Consider the following 19871-nt stretch of genomic DNA (forward strand, 5'->3'; position numbering starts at 1 on the left):
CAGCCTGCTTGGAGTTTGCCAAAAGGCACCTAAATGCAGCATCATGCTGTGGGGACGTTTTTCAGCAGCAGGGACTGGGAGACTAGTCAGGATTGAGGGATAGGTGAACAGAGCAAAGTACAGAGAGATCCTTGATGAAAACCTGCTCCAGTGCGATCAGGACCTCAGACTGGGGCGATGGTTCACCTTCCAACAGGACAACGAACCTAAACACAAATCCAAGTCAACGCAGGAGTGGCTTTGGGACAAGTCTCAATGTCCTTGAGTGGCCCAGCCAGAGCCCAGACTTGAACCCGATCAAACATCTCTGGAGAGACCTGAAAATAGCTGTGCAGCGACGCTCCCAATCCAACCTGACAGTTTGAGAGGATCTGCAGAGAAGAATGGAAACTCCCCAAGTACAGGTGTGCCAAGCTTGTAGGGTCATACCCAAGAAGACTTGAGGCTGTAATTGCTGCCGAAGGTGCTTCAACAAAGTACTGAGTAAAATGTCTGAATACTTATGCACATTTTATATTTTTATTTTTAATACATTTGCAAAAATGTCAACCTGTTTTGCTTTGTCATTATGGGGTATTGTGTGTAGATTGATGAGGGGGAAAAAATAATTGAATACATTTTTGAATAAGGCGTAACAAATTGTGGAAAAAGACAAGGCGTCTGAGTACTTGCCGAATGCACCGTAAATGGTTCTTTAATCTCATATTTTTTCTGTGTATAGACTCTAACAAGGCTAACAATGCTAGTGCTGTACCTGCTATTGATTATACACAGTTGTGAATGTAATCCTGGTGCAAGGACAAGGCCGTGTGAATGAAATTGTGTGTGTGGGGAGTGTGTGCGAGCGCAAGGCAGTGTGTGAATGGAAATGTCCTCTGCCTCTCTCTGCTCGGCCGAATAGAGAGCCAATCGTTCAGACTGCAATGCTACCAATGTCACACACTCTTGTCACAATCCATCTCTGTCTAATCCAAGGGTCTCAAACATACAGGGGTGGACGCAATATACTTTAAAATGACCACAAAAAAAAATCAAAACTGTGAAGAAATTATACAGTTTCTTGACTTTGTACAGCTCGCTTATAATCACTGAAAACAAAGCTAGAGGACCATTATTTGCACATTTTGACAGTGGGGAAATGAGTTTGACACCCCTGGCCTAATCCATCATGTTCATTTATGTAATTTAGTAGACGCTCTTATCCAGAGAGACTTACAGTAGTGAGTGCATGCATTTTCATACTGGTACCCCGTGGGAATCGAACCGTGGCATCGCAAGCACCATGCTCTACCAACTGAGTCACCCAGGACCACAGACATACATGCACCACACATGTTACGCCCCTGAAAAAGGGGAGAATTAATCACGAGAGTGATACGATCTTGTTTTCTCAATGAGAACTTTTAGTGCAAATATTTTACAAAAGTAACACATTTTACAGAACAACAGATCTACAGGAAATAGATCATTTTTAGGGTACAAGGCTTATTCAAGTCACAACATTATACACTGTAATTCACTGAAACAGATACTAATTTCAATATAACTGTCAAGCACAAAGCTTTAACTCAGTAAACCATAACTCAATTTATCAACAGGCAATAAAGTGTTTGAAAAAATATTATACAAATAACACCGCAAAATATCTTATTAACTTCTTGCGTCGAGCCACCCCGGATCCGGGATCATGACTACAGCCTCAAACCCATTACCATAACGCAACGTTAACTATTCATGAAAATCGCAAATGAAATGAAATCAATATGCTAGCTCTCATGCTTAGCCTTTTGTTAACAACACTGTCATCTCAGATTTTCAAAAATATGCTTCTCTACCATAGCAAAACTAGCATTTAGCGTTAGCATTTAGCATTAGCATTTAGCGTTAGCATCACCAGGCAACATTTTCACAAAAACCAGCAAAAACATTCAATAAATCATTTACCTTTGAAGAACTTCAGATGTTTTCAATGAGGAGACTCGGTTAGATAGCAAATGTTCAGTTTTCCTGAAAGATTATTTGTGCAGGAGAAATCGTTCCGTTTTCTGCGTCATGTTTGGCTACCAAAAAAAAACGAAAATTCAGTTATAAAAACGCCAAACTTTTTCCAAAATAACTCCATAATATCGACTGAAACATGGCAAACATTGTTTAGAATCAAACCTCAAGGTGTTTTTCTACATATCTCTTCAATGATGTATCGTTCCTGGAAGTGTGCTTCTCCTTCTGTATCGCATGGTAAAATGAGTGCTACTGAGAATTGCGCACCAATTTAGACAAAGGACACCAGGCGGACACCTGGCAAATGTAGTCTCTTATGGCCAATCTTCCAATGATATGCCTACAAATACGTCACAATGCTGCAGACATCTTGAACGAACGCATTCACAGCCATATAAGGAGACAATAGTAAAACAGAGCTTCAGAAATTCAACTCATTTCCTGTTTGAGGTTACATCTTGGTTTCACCTGTAGCATCATTTCTGGGGCACTCACAGATAATATCTTTGCAGTTTTGAAAACGTCAGAGTGTTTTCTTTCCAAAGCTGCCAATTATATGCATAGTCGAGCATCTTTTCGTGACAAAATATTGCGCTTAAAACGGGCATGTTTTTTATCCAATAATGACATAGCGCCCCCATAGGTTGAAGAGGTTAACAATGCACATGTTTATTCACAATCAACATAAAATGGCAGCTACTCTCAGTACGATGCTATTCCTCGCTGCAACCGAGCAGGGCAGCTGTATTCATTGATCTGGCCAAGGCTTTCGACTCTGACTCTTTCGACTCTGTCAATCACCACATCCTCATCGGCAGATTCGACAGCCTTGGTTTCTCAAATGATTGCCTCACCTGGTTCACCGACTACTTCTCTGATAGAGTTCAGTGTGTCAAATCGGAGGGTCTGCGGTCCGGACCTCTGGCAATCTCTATGGGGGTGCCACAGGGTTCAATTTCTGGACCGACTCTCTTCTCTGTATACATCAATGAGGTCGCTCTTGCTGCTGGTGAGTCTCTGATCCACCTCTACGCAGACGACACCATTCTGTATACTTCTGGCCCTTATTTGGACACTGTGTTAACAACCCTCCAGGCAAGCTTCAATGCCATACAACTCTCCTTCCGTGGCCTCCAATTGCTCTTAAACGCAAGTAAAACTAAGTGCATGCTCTTCAACCAATCGCTGCCTGCACCTGCCCGCCTGACCAACATCACTACTCTGGACGGCTCTGACTTAGAATACGTGGACAACTACAAATACCTAGGTGTCTGGTTAGACTGTAAACTATCCTTCCAGACCCACATCAAACATCTCCAATCCAAAATTAAATCTAGAATTGGCTTCCTATTTCGCAACAAAGCATCCTTCACTCATGCTGCAAAACATACCCTTGTAAAAATGACCATCCTATCGATCCTCGACTTCGGCGATGTCATTTACAAAATAGCCTCCAATACCCTACTCAACAAATTGGATGCAGTCTATCACAGTGCAATCTGTTTTGTCACCAAAGCCCCATATACTACCCACCATTGCGACCTGTACGCTCTCATAGGCTGGCCCTCGCTTCATACTCGTCGCCAAACCCACTGGCTCCATGTCATCTACAAGACCCTGCTAGGTAAAGTCCCCCCTTATCTCAGCTTGCTGGTCACCATAGCATCACCCACCTGTAGCACGTGCTCCAGCAGGTATATCTCTCTGGTCACCCCCAAAATCAATTCTTTCTTTGGCCGCCTCTCCTTCCAGTTCTCTGCTGCCAATGACTGGAACGAACTACAAACATATCTGAAACTGGAAACACTTATCTCCCTCACTAGCTTTAAGCACCAACTGTCAGAGCAGCTCACAGATTACTGTACCTACACATAGCCCACCTATAATTTAGCCCAAACAACTACCTCTTTCCCTACTGTATTTATTTTATTTATTTATTTATTTTGCTCCTTTGCACCCCATTATTTTTATTTCTACTTTGCACATTATTCCACTGCAAATCTACCATTCCAGTGTTTTACTTGCTATATTGTATTTACTTTGCCACCATGGCCTTTTTTTGCCTTTACCTCCCTTATCTCGTCTCATTTGCTCACATCGTATATAGACTTGTTTATACTGTATTATTGACTGTATGTTTGTTTTCCTCCATGTGTAACTCTGTGTCGTTGTATGTGTCGAACTGCTTTGCTTTATCTTGGCCAGGTCGCAATTGTAAATGAGAACTGAAATAAAAAAATATAGAAAAAAAGGGCTCATATTGCTCTCTGCAAACTTAACTCTAACTTCCTCAAGATGTTACTAAGACACACCTTAAACACTCTTGACATGCTAGCGAGTTATTACATTTAAATTACTCTTTTTGTTCATCAATAACGTACCCGGAAAAAGGGGAGAAATAATCATGAGAGTCATACGATCTTGTTTTCTCAATGAGAACTTTTAGTGCAATGAGAAAAGACCGAGAAAAGTTTCCCCAGGAACTTGGGTGGAGACCAGAGCAATCGATCTTAGGCTCATAGATTAAGACCATTTAGTAGATCACAGATGAACATTTTTATCCTTCCATTAGGCACCACAAAATAAAGTAATCAATATATCGTTTACATATTCCTCTCACAATTCGTACCCTTTGTACGCTTGACGGATTTGAACTTTAACACAATTATATGAATGTTATCAATCTCTATCAACTAATACTGAATGCATGATCTTTTTAACCTTAGATGTTTTAAGATCCTCACATACTTTGAACTTACTAATACTTTTTAATGTATAACAAGCTATGAGTATTTCCTTTAACCTTTTCACACACACACACACACACACACACACACACACACACACACACACACACACACACACACACACACACACACACACACACACACACACACACACACACACACACACACACACACACACACACACACACACACACACACACACAGACATCCTGTCCAGTCATTCTGATTGTGGTGTGATGAAGTGTTCTTGGCTACTCTTTGACAACCTCTTATTACCTCCCAGTCGTCCTCCAACTATTTTAAAAGAATAGGAATGCTATTGATTTCTTCCACCTGTCTCTCCCCTTTACTCTCCCTATCTCTTTCTCTGGTCCGAGAACAGTATATTTAATTGAAGGACAGAGAGAAGTCATCCACAGTAGCTCATAAAAGAACATTGAATAACCACTCTCTCTCTCTCCCTCTGTCTCTTTCCTCCATCCCCTCCTCCCTCTCCTTCGTCTATCCTCTCCAGTCCCAGGCCATGCGTATCGTGCGGACGGTGGGCCAGGCGTTCGAGGTGTGTCATAAACTCAGCTTGCAACACACACACCAGAACGCAGATGGACAGGAGGACGCAAACAATGACAAGACCTGCAACGAGGAGTCCACGCTCTCAGGTGAATATACACACACACAAACACACTCCTGATTGAGTGTAAGAGACCATTTGAGAGGATAGCATCACAGATGAGTCAGTCTATAGAGAGAGACTGTGACTGTGGAACAGAACAGTGGTGGGAGGACTCTGGCTCCAGTGACTGCTGCGTCCTTTCATAGGCAGATGAGCCCACAGCACCCACGCACCACACTCACACATACACACAAACACCCACACACACATCTGCATTGACCCCCCTTTGCACCAAATCTTTTGACTCATCAAATGTATTCCTTGTGTTATTATCTTTCTATTATTTTTCTATTTTTCTCTCTGCATTGTTGAGAAGAGCCCGTAAGTAAACATTTCACTGTAATTCTACACCTGTTGTTTACGAAGCATGTGACAAATACAATTTGATTTGACACAAACACGCACACGAGAGCTGATCCCAGCTATCTCTGTCTGTCCCACTAGTGTAAGCCTCAGGAGCCTCTGAGCACAGCCAATGGGCTTATCTGGAGTGTTAATTGTCAGAGCTGAGAGAACAAGAGAACCACTGGAGAACACCTTAATGAAGCTCCTCCCCTCCTGCACCCTCTTTTTTTTTGTCATCCTTCCTCATCTTTTGGTGTAGCAACTTTCAACAAAATACCCCTCATCTTTTCATGTTTCTCTACCTCTTGTGGTGTAGCAACTTTTTCTCTGGCAGCAAAGTCTGTTACGCCATTGGCCCTCCTTCTGACAATGTGTTGGTGTGTTCGTTCACTCAGCCCGGGAGTTAACGGGAGCGGAGAAGTCGGCGGTTGCTGAGGAGACAGACATCGATGCGGAGGAGGCTCCCTTACCATTACCGGACAGTACGGTTGAGGAGTTTAACCGCGGCGTCACTGACCTGGATGGAGTGGATGCTACCGCCAAGACTGACCACACACACTTCAACAATATTGACAACGACAAGAAGGTATGGGGGTGTGTGTATGTGTTTTGGGGGGTGAGGTTGGGGCGTGTTTGAGGGGGAAAGAGAGGAGTGGGGTGCAAGTAAAGCAGGATGAAAGTTCCATACATAGAAGTTTTCTAACTAAGTGCTGGAATGAGAGAACACGGTAATTGCTTGTTAGACCAGTTAATACAATATCATCGGTCTATCTACTGTATTGATTGCTTACACCAGGGAATATAATACAATTGGTCAATCTATTGATTTCTTGGACCAGAGAATACAATATAGTGTGGCTTTTCTAAAGATGGCTTGAGGAGGCGGAAAACAATATTGTGTGGCCTATGTATAGGTTGATATGTACAGTGACACTGTTTTTGTGAGTCAGGGAGAACCCACACACACATTGGTTAACAACTTCTCTCCATTTCTTCCTAACAAAGACCGTAATTAATTTGCCAGAATTGTACATAATTATGATATAACATTGAAGGTTGTGCAATGTGACAGGAATATTTAGACTTAGGGTTACCACCCGTTAGATAAAATACAGAGCAGTTCCGTATTTCACTGAAAGAATAAACGTTTTGTTTTTTGAAATTATAGTTTCCGGATTTGACCATATTAATGACCTAAGGCTCGTATTTCTGTGTGTTTATTATAATTAAGTCTATGATTTGATATTTGATAGAGCAGTCTGACTGAGCGGTGGTAGGCAGCAACAGGCTCGTAAGCATTCGTTCAAACCGCACTTTCCTCCGTTTGTCAGTAGCTTTTCGCAATGCTTGAAGCACAGCGCTGTTTATGACTTCAAGCCTATCAACTCCTGAGATTAGGCTGGCAATACTATAGTGCCTATATGAACATCCAATAGTCAAAGGTCTATGAAATACAAATGGTATAGAGAGAAATAGTCCTAAAATAACTACAACCTAAAACTTCTTAACTTGGAATATTGAAGACTCATGTAAAAGGAACCACCAGCTTTCACATGTTCTGAGCAAGGAACTTAAACGTTAGCTTTTTTACATGGCACATATTGTACTTTTACTTTCTTCTCCAACACTGTTTTTGCGTTATTTAAACCAAATTGAACATGATTCATTATTTATTTGAGACTAAATTGATTTTATTATTTTACTATTTTAAGTTAGTGTTCATTGTTCATTCAGTATTGTTGTAATTGTCATTATTACAAATATATGTATAAAAATTGTCTGATTAATCAGCATCAGCTTTTATTGGTCCTCCAATAATCATTATTGGTATCAGCGTTGAAAAATCATAATCGGTCAACCTCAAGTTGGCACCATGCATTGGGGAAGGTAGCGTTTTCCTGGCATCTGCCAAACCAATATTAGTCCATCGGACTGCCATGTGGTGCATGATTCATCACTCCAGAGAACACGTTTCCACGGCTCCAGAGTCCTATGGCGGCGAGCTTTACCCAACTCTAGCTGACTCTTGGCATTGCGCATGGTGATTTTAGGCTTGTGTGCGACTGCTCGGCCATGGAAACCCATTCCTTGAAGCTCCGGAAGAACAGTTATTGTGCTGAGGTTGCTTACAGAGGCAGTTTGGAACTCGGTAGTGAGTGTGCCAACCGAGCACAGAGGATTTTTACACGCTACGTACTTCAGCATTCGGCGGTCCCGTTCTGTGTACTTGTGTGGCCTACCACTCCGCGGCTGAGCCGTTGTTGCTCCTAGATGTTTACACTTCACAATAACAGAACTTACAGTTGACCGGGGCAGCTTTAGCAGGGCAGAAATTTGATGAACTGACTTGTTGGAAAGGTGGAATTCTATGACGGTGTCACGTTGAAGGTCACTGAGCCCTTCTGTAAGGCCATTCTACTGCCAATGTTTGGCTACGGAGATTGCATGGCTGTGTGCTTGATTTGATACACCTGTCAGCAATGGGCGTCTTGAAAAACAGTCTTGAAAAAGAAGGGTCAACACTGCAAATATTGACTCTTTACATCAACTTCATGTAATTGTCAATAAAAGCCTTTGACACATATGAAATGCTTGTAATTATACTTCAGTATTCCATAGTAACACCTGACAAAATATCTAAAGACAATGAAGCAGCAAACTTTGTGAAAACTAATATTTGTGTCATTCTCAACTTTTGGCCACGACTGTTATGCAGGTGAATGAGGACCCAAAAGCGACTTGGTGAAAACAGAGTCTTTATTCCAGGAAAGGAAATAGGCAATACTCCTAGACAAATCGGAGCAGAAAACAAAACATAAAAACTAATTCCACTCGTAGTGACGAGGACAGACTGGAGACTCGACCATAAACTGTAGGTTGCCTCGGGAAGGCACCGACCGTAGCAGACTCAGACACCTGCTCACACGCAGCATCTGAGGGAAACAAGACACGACAGGGCGAGACAAAGACACAGCACGGCGAACAATATACAAGGATCCGACAGGACAGAAACGGAAAACAAGGGGAGAAATAGGGACTCTAATCAGAAGACAAGATAGGGAACAGGTGTGGAAAGACTAAATGAGTGGAGAATGAGTAGGAGAATGAGGAACAGCTGGGAGCAGGAACGGAACGATAGAGAGAGGAGAGAGAGGGAGGGAGAGAGAGAGGGATAGAAAAAGGGAACGAACCTAATAAGATCAGCAGGGGGAAACGAACAGAAGGGAAAGCATAATGACAAGACAATATAAGACAAAACATGACAACGACTGTATATATGGAGCATTTACTGTTTTATTTAGATTTTTCAAGTGCTGGTGACAAATCATGCATTCCAATTTCTTGTTTAGATTGTAATGGACACATATTAACATATAAAAAAATGTTTTTTTGAAGGTTGTACTGATTATGATGAGCTAATGCTAAGCTATTTGCCAGCTATGGCGCCATGTTTGTTGACATAATACAATGCGTTTTGGCTGTCAGACCAAAGATGTTATAACAAAATGAGGTGAAGGGATGGTTCACTCGACTGACTTATGGTGCTTTTAATACAACTGGGAACTCTGAAAAGAATACGAGGTCAAATCATGACGTCCGTGATCTTTAGGTTGGAAATTCGGAGCTCTAGAAAGAGACAAAGTTGTATGACCTTTCCAAACAATTTTTCCCAGTCTGAGCTCTTTTTTTCTCCAGAGTTCCCAGTTGTCGTGAACGTACTGAAGTCGGAAGTCGTAGATTTCTGAGTTCCCAGTTGATTTGAACGCAGCATCAGATTGTAACTATGGTACCTACATTTACATTACATTTAAGTCATTTAGCAGACGCTCTTATCCAGAGCGACTTACAAATTGGTGCATTCACCTTATGTACCTCAGGGTTGCCAGCTCAGACCCCCTTTCCAGGAGTTTTATTTTTATTCAGCTTATCAACTTCTCCTGTGTTTGCCCCCCATTTATTGTTAAATCCCCCATCATGGTAATATTTCCTGCATCGTAGGACCCCAAGATACCTTCCCCCATTTCGATCCTCCATGGACTTGAAATCCCCCCAAAACCCCTCTGAAATGGTTTCATCCATATCTGGCAACCCTGTTTAGCTTTCACGCTACCGTTAGGCTAGGCAGTAGGCTTGTATTTGAGGTGATGATCTGTGAGGCGATAACATTTTATTTGCTTTGTGATTTGTCAAGAACTGTAAACGACTTGTCAAGTCATGTGCTCCGGTACTTATACACACTATAACAAATACATCAAAGATTTCAAATATGCTGCTTTTCCTTCACTCTGCGCTCCAACTCATCCCAAACCATCTCAATTGGGTTGAGGTTGAGTGATTGTGGAGGTTACTACATGATTCCATAGGTGTTATTTCATAGTGTTGATGTCTTCACTATTATTGCACAATTTAGAAAATAGTTCAAATAAAAACCCTTGAATGAGTAGGTGGTTCCAAACTTTTGACTGGTACTGTATTTGCGATGGTACACAGCAGGGACCACTCAACAATGATTACAAATATGTAATCGTACGCATCAAAGGGTTAAAGATAGAGTTATGTCAACGGCGTGTTCAATATGGATCAGATTGGAAACAACCCGGTGTGAAATCGCTACAGCAACAGAGGGTTAGGAAAGGCCTTGCTCACCCCCTTTGTGTGTGTGTGTGTGTGTGTGTGTGTGTGTGTGTGTGTGTGTGTGTGTGTGTGTGTGTGTGTGTGTGTGTGTGTGTGTGTGTGTGTGTGTGTGTGTGTGTGTGTGTGTGTGTGTGTGTGTGTGTGTGTGTGTGTGTGTGTGTGTGTGTGTGTGTGTGTGTGTGTGTGTGTGTGTGTGTGTGTGTGCGCATGATGGATTACACAGAGATGGATTGGGACGGGAGTGTGTGACATTGGTAGTAGAGGTGTGGGTGGGGGAGGGGGGTGTACTTCATCCACTGTGGGTTTTCTGGAAGCTCATGAAAGGAAATGAGCCAAAGAGCTTAAGGTCTATTTTCTCCTGTCAGGTCTCATTCATTTGACGAAGCCTTTTACTTCCAACCGCTCGTTGGTCGCAGCCACAAATCAATTCAACGACATCATGTGAACAACTTGAAAGACACCAAGGCTAGTGTTGTGGACTAAAGGCACAGTCCGTAGGTTCTGTGAAATAGAAACTTACATTTGAGTCAAAAAGGATATTCATATGATAGGTAAGATATACAAAACCTTGCAGAGAGCCTTTCTAACAGACAATCTCTTAGAAAAAAATGTAAACTACTGGAACCAAGACTTAAAAATAACTGATATTGGCACAAGAAGGGGGTCATACTGGAGGTCATACTGTTAATCCAGTATAAACTAATGTATTGAATGTAGTACATAAGAGAAAAAATTCACAAATGCTACAGCACAATGGCATGTCTTAAGTGTAGAACTAACAATGACTCAATAGTCCATTGTGCTATTGTGTATATTTTTTCGCGTTATTTGTAACTTATTTTGTACATAATGTTTCTGCCACCGTGACTTATGACCGAAAAGAGCTTCTAGATATCAGGATAGCGATTACTCACCCCTGAAGAATACTTTCTCTTCAACGGGTCAGAAGGGAAGGATTTACTTCAGACGAGATGAGATGAGAGATGGAGGAGCCTTGTAAAAGAGATGTAAAAGAGATGGAGGTATCGAGGACGAAGGTCCAGGGACCTTGTAAGGATCTGTCGCCGAGAGGGCAATCTACCTTTAAACATTGGTCCTATTAGCCAACGTACAGTCAAACGATAATGAAATAGACAAACTACGATCACCTATATCCTACCAATGGGACATTAAAAACTGTAATATCTTATGTTTCACCAAGTGGTGGCTGAACAATGACATGAATAACGTACAGCTGGCAGGTTTTAAGCTTTTTCGGCAGGATAGAACAGCGGCCTCTGGTAAGACAAGGGGTGGCGGTCTGTATATTTGTAAACAACAGCACGAAATCTAAGGAAGCCTCAAGGTTTTGCTCGCCTGAGGTAGAGTATCTCATGATAAGCTGTAGACCACACTATTTACGAAGGGAATGTTCATCTGTATTCTTCATAGCTGTCTATGTACCACCCCAAACCAATCCTGGCACTAAGACCACACCCAATGAGCTGTATACGGTCCTTAGGCAAACATGAAAATGCTCATCCAGAGGCGGCGCTCCTATTGGCCGGGGACTTTAATGCCGGGAAACTCATTTCTAGCAGCATGTTAAATGTGCAACCAGAGGGAAAAAACTCTAGACCACCTTTACTCCACACACAGAGACCATAACCACAATTCTATCCTCCTGATTCCTGCTTACAAGAAAAAACTAAAGCAGGAAGCATCAGTGACTCAGTCAATAAGAAAGTGGTCAGATGAAGCAGATGCTAAGCTACAGGACTGTTTTGCTATCACAGACTGGAATATGTTTCCGGGATTCTTCCAATGGCATTGAGGAGTACACCACATCAATCACTGGCTTCATCAATAAGTGCATCGATGACATAATCCCCACAGTGACCGTACGTACATACCCCAACCAAAAGCCATGGATTACAGGCAACATCCGCACTGAGCTAAAGGGTAGAGCTGCCGCTTTCAAGGAGTGGGACTCTAACCCGGAAGCTTATAAGAAATCCTGCTATGCCCTCTGACGAACCATCAAACGGGCAAAGCATCAATACAGGACTACACCGGCTCCAACACTCGTCGGATGTGTCAGGGCTTGCAAACTATTACAGACTACAAAGGGAAACACATCCGCAAGCTGCCCAGTGACACGAGCCTACCAAACGAGCTAAATTACTTCTATGCTCATTTCGAGGCAACACTGAAGCATGCATTAGAGCATCAGCTGTTCCGGATGACTGTGTGATCACGCTCTCTGTGCGTAAGACTGGTCAACATTCACAAGGCTGCAGGGACATACTGATTACCAGGACGTGTACTTTGAGCATTTGCTGACCAACTGGCAAGTGTCTTCACTGACATTTTCAACCTGTCCCTGACTGAGTATGTAATATTAACATGTTTCAAACAGACCACCATAGTTTCTGTGCCCAATAACACTAAGGTAACCTGCCTAAATGACTACCAACCCGTAGCACTCATGTCTGTAGCCATGAAGTACTTTGAAAGGCTGGTCGTAGCTCACATCAACACCACTATCCCAGAAACCTTAGACCCACTCCAATTTGCATACCATCCCAACAGATCCACAGATGACACAATCTCAATCGCACTCCACACTGCCCTTTCCCACCTGGACAAAATTAACACCTATGTGAGCATGCTATTCATTGACTACAGCTCAGCATTCAACAACATAGTACCCTCAAAGCTCATCACCAAGCTAAGGACCCAGGGACTAAACTCCCCCCTCTGCAACTGGATCCGGGCTGCCCCCAGGTGGTAAGGTTAGGTAACAACACAACCGCCATGCTGATCCTCAACATGGGGGCCCCTCAGGTGTGCGTGCTCAGTCCTCTACTGTACTCCCTGTTCACTCATGACTGCATGGCCAGGCATGACTCCAACAACATCATCAAGTTTGGCAATGACACAACAGCGGTAGGCCTGATCACCAACAATGATGAGATGTGTGGTGCCAGGACAACAACCTCTCCCTCAACATGATCAAGACAAAGGAGATGATTGTGGAATACAGGAAAAGGAGGACCGAGCACGCCCCCATTCTCATCGACGGGGCTGTAGTGGAGCAGGTTGAGTGTCAAGTTCCTTGGTGTCCACATCACCAACAAACTATCATGGTCCAAACACACTAAGATAGTAATGAAGAGGGCACGACAAAGCCTATTCCCCCTCAGGAGACTGAAAAGATTTGGCATGGGTCAGATCATCAAAAGGTTCTACAGCTGCACCATCGAGAGCATCCTGACTGGTTGCATCACTGCCTTGTATGGCAACTTCTCAGCCTCTGACCACAAGGCACTACAAAGGGTTGTGAGTACGGCCCAGTACATCATCGGGGCCAAGCTTTCTGCCATCCAGGACCTCTATACCAGGTGGTGTCAGAGGAAGGTCCTAAAAAACTCTAGCCACTCTAGTCATGAACTGTTCTCTCTGCTACCACACGGCAAGCGGTACCGGAGCACCAAGTCTAGGCCCAAGAGGCTTCTTAACAGCATCTACCCCCAAGCCATAAGACTTCTGAACAGCTAATCAAAGGGATACCCAGACCCCTCTTTTACACTGCTGCTCTCTGTTTATGATCTATGCCTAGTCACTTTAACTCTACCTACATGTACATATCACCTCAATTACCTCTACTAACCGGTGCCCCCAGACATTGACTCTGTACCGGTACCCCCTGTATATAGCGTCCCTATTGTTATTTTTATCATGACACAAGGCGAGACCCAGATGCTGATTGTTGGAGTCTTACAATATTAATTAATCCAATATAGTAAGGCAAGAGAATGGTCATGGACAGGCAAAAGGGTCAAAACCAGGTACCGAAGAGTCCAAAAGGTACCGAAGGGCAGGCAGAATCAAGGTCAGGGCAGGCTGGTGGGAAAGCTGGTTGACTTGACTAACACACAAGATGAACTGGCACAGAGAGACAGGAAACACAGGGATAAATAAGCGACATCTGGAGGGGGTGGAGACAATCACAGGAACAGGTGAAACAGATCAGGGCATGACAATTTTGTTGCTGTTTAATTATTTGTTACTTTTATTTTTAATGTTTTACTTATCTTTTTTTTCCTTAACTTCTTAAAGCATCATTGGTTAAGGGCTTGTAAGTAATCATTTCACTGTATTTGGCGCATGTGACAAATACGATTTGATTTGAGTTTAAAGAGCAAAAAAAACAATTAAATACATTTTAGAATACGGCTTTTTAACGGAACAAAATGTGGAAAAAGTCAATGGGTCTGAATACTTTCCAAATGCACCGTAACATGTACTTTTAATCCGTCTGCCTGTGTATTTCAAGACATGGCATATGAGGGTGCAGAGAGATACCCAATGGGTTGGATGAAACTTTTCTCATCAATCATCTTGAGAAAACGTATACTTCAAAACTGGAAATAAACCAATCAACACAATGGAAAGGTCAAATGCTTTATTATCTAAATGTTGAATGTGCGTGGGTGACGGAGAGAAACAAAATGGTCCGGTTTGAGAACTATTGGACTCAGTTTTGTTGGGTTGTTTAGATTATACTACTGGTGTCCCTGAACTCTGTTCTGCTTTGCTCTGCTGTGATCTAGATGTGAGTTGTAGAACAAACAGCTTCGAGGCGTGCAGTCTGTTTCTACTCTTATCCTCCCCTCTCCTGTTTGGATGCCTGCAGGTGTGTTTGAAAGCAAAAGTGTGTTTTAATGGCGCATACTGCTTACACTGCTCAACAGATAGCCTCGGAAGCTATTTACAGCAGGAGATTGGGATGCTACTGCTTGCTGTCTCTCTTTTTTCTCTCTCTCTTTCTCTCTCTCTCTCTTTTTCTCTCTTTCTCTCTCTCTCTCGCTCTCTAACATTCACTCACTCTCACTCTCTCACTTTCTCACACTCTCACTCTCTAACATGCTCTCTCTCAAATCAAGGGGCTTTATTGGTATGGGAAACATATGTTAACATTGCCAAAGCAAGTGAAGTCTCTCACTCATTCACTCTCTCTCTGTTTCGCTCTCTCTCTTCGCTGTATCAGTAAATAATTCAAAGTGCCAACTTTCCAAAGACTATTATTGTTTTCACCTCATGACTGAAGAATCGTGAAGGTGAGGTGTTAAGTATTCAGTGGTGTGTGTATGTGTGAATAAATGATGGTCGTGTGTTTTTCACCAGTGTCTAACCAGAAAAACAACCACTTAGCCTGATATCCATTAACTACACAAACACAACACTGAAACATAAACGGTATACGTGTAGCAATAGTTTAAATGTGCTGCTAACTGCTAAAATGCTGTTTTAGCCTCGCCTCTCCAAATAGTTGGCATTTGCCAAACCCTGTCATAGAAATCATCTGTCATGAATAATGTCTTCACTGATTGGATCAGCTCTTCACCGACAAACTCTCTCTCCCTGTTGCGCCGCATAGATTTACTATAGTAACACTAGAGCCATTCAGTCTGCTCATTTAAACACTGTCCTTGGAGGCTCACTGTATCAGCTCCCGTATATAAACATGGCCACAGGCATAGACAGTTCTGAGGGAAGGGACCCCTTAGTATTAAGATTAAGAATATATACTCCTCTGCTGCACGCACGTGCACACACACACCTCTCCCCTTCCTCCATTACCCCAGGTCTAGAGGCATTGACCTGGCTGTGCTTAGTCGTACTGAGCAGGCCATTAATATCAGTCATCAATAGTAATGTCACAGACACAGACAGACACGGTTCTTTATTTATGAGGACAGAATACAGATAAAAACCTGAATATCACACCACTGTATGTGCTGAGTTTTTCACCCTCGACCGTTTCAAGAGTGTATCAAGGATGGTGCATCACCCAAATGACATCCAGCCATTTTGACACAGCTGTGGGAAGCATTGGAGTCAACATGGGCCAGCATCCCTGTGGAACGCTTTGATACCGTATGGAGTCCATGCCCTGACAAATTCAGGTTGTTCTGGTGGCAAAAGGGGGGTGCAACTCAGTATTAAGAAGGTGTTCTTAATGTTTGGTACACTCAAATAATTAAAGATACTGCAGTAATTCTATAATATTTACATGTACATTTAAGTCATTTAGCAGACGCTCTTATCCAGAGCGACTTACAAATTGGTGCACTTAGGGTAGTCCTATTATGGCAGTGACTGTTTGAGTTGCATTGTGTGTGTGGTTTGGTTTTACTATCCTTGTGGGTACCAGAAGTCCTCACAAGGATAGTAAAACGAGGACAATTCGAACAAGTGGGGACATTTCGCCGGCACCCACAAGGAAAAAGGCTACTTTAGGCTTAAGGGTTTATGGTTAGAATTAGGGGTTAGGGTTAGAATTAGGGGTTAGGGTTTGAATTAGGGGTTAGGGTTAGAATTAGGGGTTAGGTAGGGTTAGATTTTTGAATGGCAATACATTTTTGTGTCCCCACAAGGATAGTAAAGCAAATGTGTGTGTGTGTGGGGGGGGGGGGGGGGGGGCTGCTCTGCCTTTCATCTCTGCTGTATTACATAATCTGTACTCCTGCCTTCTCATTTCACGTGCAGGGCTCTCAGCTTGGTGCACTCCATCACAACAACCCTACACGCTCGCGCACAAAGATATTTCCAATCCTGTCTAGATTGTGCCTCCAGAGAGCAACTGTAGTTAGTTGGCAACAGTGCTGATGGTTCATGTTTCACAAGTCTTTAGTTCGGCAGGCTAACACATTCAGGCGACCAGGTTTAAAACTAGTCGGTCACAAACTTGTGGGGAGAGAGATAGATGGCTGGAGCTGAGTGTGCCTAAACTGGTACAAGGCATGGTTATTTTGCATGTTAGAAAATATTTCCTGTATCCAGAGGTTTCTTCCTGTCCTGGATGGTTGCCAGGATACAGGAGGGAGTGACACTTCAGAGGTCCTTTGTTGTTAACTTCCTCCCCCGTTCCTCCCTGTTCCAAAATAGCCTGTAGCTCCTAGCGCTCTGTGTGGATGAGCTTCTCTTATCCCCTATCACTCACACACACACACACCACTGGCATCCCTCACCCAACCCCTTATCCAATCCTACCTAGCCCCACTCCATTACCCCCTAGCCCCTGCTACTCTGCCATATGCATTCACCCTCCCCCCACACACACACACTCTCACACAGCTCTCTCACAGTTATGTGGGTGGATCCATGGTAGATAGCAGAGAGCAGATAGTGTAATCACTGCTAAGGGACCAGGGAGCCAGTCTTCCTTCTCTGTCTCAGGGGTCCATTGCTTCATCTCTCGTTCTTCTCCTCCCTCCCTTCGTTGGGCTGTGTTGCTGAGTGGATGGGGTGGCAGAGAGATGGATGGGCATTTTTACTGTGGCTACAAAGGACATCTGAGGGGACGGTGGAGTAAACACACACACACACACACACACACATACACACACACCCACACACTGCCTTATTCACAGCTGCTGTTACAACACTAGCTCCAGACCCTTGACGGGTGCGTGTGTGTGTACTGAAAGGCAGAGGGCCATAGCACTTAAGGGCTCTCAGGACATCCAGGGAGGGAGACTTGGAATGGAACATTTTTGTTTTTATTTAACCTTTATTTAACTAGGCAAGTCAGTTAAGAACAAATTCTTATTTACAATGACGGCCTACCCCGGCCAAACCGTCACGACGTTGGGGCCAATTGTGTACCACCCTATGGGACTCCCTATCACAACCGGTTGTGATATTGCCCGGGATCGAATCAGGGTCTGTAGTGACACCTCTAGCACTGAGATGCAGTGCCTTAGACTGCTGTACCACTCGGGAGCAATGGAACATGCAGTTCGACCTCTGAAGGGAAGGAGATGAGTGCACTTCCGTGTTCTCTGAAAGGAGGGAGTGGTGACCTGGAATGGAACATGCAGTTTGCTTCAATGTCTACTGTAAAGGGCATGACTGTCTCGTATCAGGACATCTGCTGCAGATAAGGTGGAAGGGAGCAGGGAGAGAGTGGCTAGCATCTACAGCATGTTGAATTCTAAGTAGATATTGCCTTGATATTGTTTTGACATTGAAGTGTGAACTTAGAGACATTTGTCATGTCAAAAAATATTTGGGAAGTGTTTTGTAGTTGTAATTCTGCTCAGAACACGAACTTCAGAACCCATTTTCTTCTCCTCGTTTGTTTACTTGTCTGACTAAATAAATGCAAATGCTGTTTCCATCCAAATTGGGACCAGATTGCTGTAAACACATTTGGCATTCACTGCATACGGATTGTTGTTTTCGTCTGTTGAGTTAAACACACTTGGAAGGCTGTGGATCAGACACTGTTTGAGAATCTAATCTTTATTCAGTATGCCTGTTAGTGTATTGTCGTTATCTTGTTAGAACTGCTTGGTGAATGTGTCTGTACGTGCGTGTCTGTCTGTCTCTTGGTGCCTGCGGGGCATAGTACAGCCTCAGGCAAAATGACGCTGGGTTGTATTCAACACATTGGTCTCTCTGCTGCCCTCAGTGTGTGTGGTTCAGAGTGCTTTGACTGAATGTGTTGGTAATTCACTATTAACCAACAGAGGCCAGAGGGCCATTGTTCAAAAACCACAGGTTTCATGTATTTCTCCCCAAGGCGAAATACATTTCTCCCCAAGTCAACACACCCTGAAATCCCGATGAATAACAACAATTCACTCGCTACCCATCTGCTTTCTTCAAATATACAGTACAAATCTACTGACTGTTTCTTCATAGGAAGGAGTAAAGGCGCTATATCTGACAGCAAGGGTATTGAATAACCTCTACTGTGTCTTTGTTAGTGTAGCTTTTCAACTACTCATCGTACTATATGTGTACAGAATACTCAGTGGCGCATGACTCGTCACAAAGCTCTGCTTGACTGAGAGGAATGGATGGACACCTTTATGGAAACTGACAGGAAGTGTCTGTCTATCTCTGTCTCTCTCCTTAACATTCTCAAATCAAATCAAATTTATTTATATAGCCCTTCGTACATCAGCTGATATCTCAAAGTGCTGTACAGAAACCCAGCCTAAAACCCCAAACAGCAAACAATGCAGGTGTAAAAGCACGGTGGCTAGGAAAAACTCCCTAGAAAGGCCAAAACCTAGGAAGAAACCTAGAGAGGAACCGGGCTATGTGGGGTGGCCAGTCCTCTTCTGGCTGTGCCGGGTAGAGATTATAACAGAACATGACCAAGATGTTCAAATGTTCATAAATGACCAGCATGGTCAAATAATAATAAGGCAGAACAGTTGAAACTGGAGCAGCAGCACAGTCAGGTGGACTGGGGACAGCAAGGAGCCATCATGTCAGGTAGTCCTGGGGCATGGTCCTAGGGCTCAGGTCCTCCGAGAGAGAGAAAGAAAGAGAGAATTAGATAGAGCATATGTGGGGTGGCCAGTCCTCTTCTGGCTGTGCCGGGTGGAGATTATAACAGAACGTGGCCAAGATTCTCCCTCTTTCTCTCTCTTCTGTCTCTCTCACTCTACCACTCTCTCTCTCCCTAC

General features: G+C 43.3%; 1 protein-coding gene across 1 annotated transcript in view; it reads left to right on the forward strand.

Annotated features, from left to right (window-relative positions):
- Nucleotides 1-19871, forward strand: part of LOC123996796 (carboxyl-terminal PDZ ligand of neuronal nitric oxide synthase protein-like) — a 187309-nt gene that overhangs the window by 130620 nt on the left and 36818 nt on the right. Inside the window, exons 6-7 of the mRNA XM_046300497.1 lie at nucleotides 5263-5407; nucleotides 6162-6352. Of these exons, the coding sequence (XP_046156453.1) occupies nucleotides 5263-5407; nucleotides 6162-6352 (336 nt within the window). The remainder of the gene's footprint in view (nucleotides 1-5262; nucleotides 5408-6161; nucleotides 6353-19871) is intronic.

This window comes from Oncorhynchus gorbuscha, linkage group LG15, assembly GCF_021184085.1.
Source record: "Oncorhynchus gorbuscha isolate QuinsamMale2020 ecotype Even-year linkage group LG15, OgorEven_v1.0, whole genome shotgun sequence".
Taxonomy (NCBI): domain Eukaryota; kingdom Metazoa; phylum Chordata; class Actinopteri; order Salmoniformes; family Salmonidae; genus Oncorhynchus; species Oncorhynchus gorbuscha.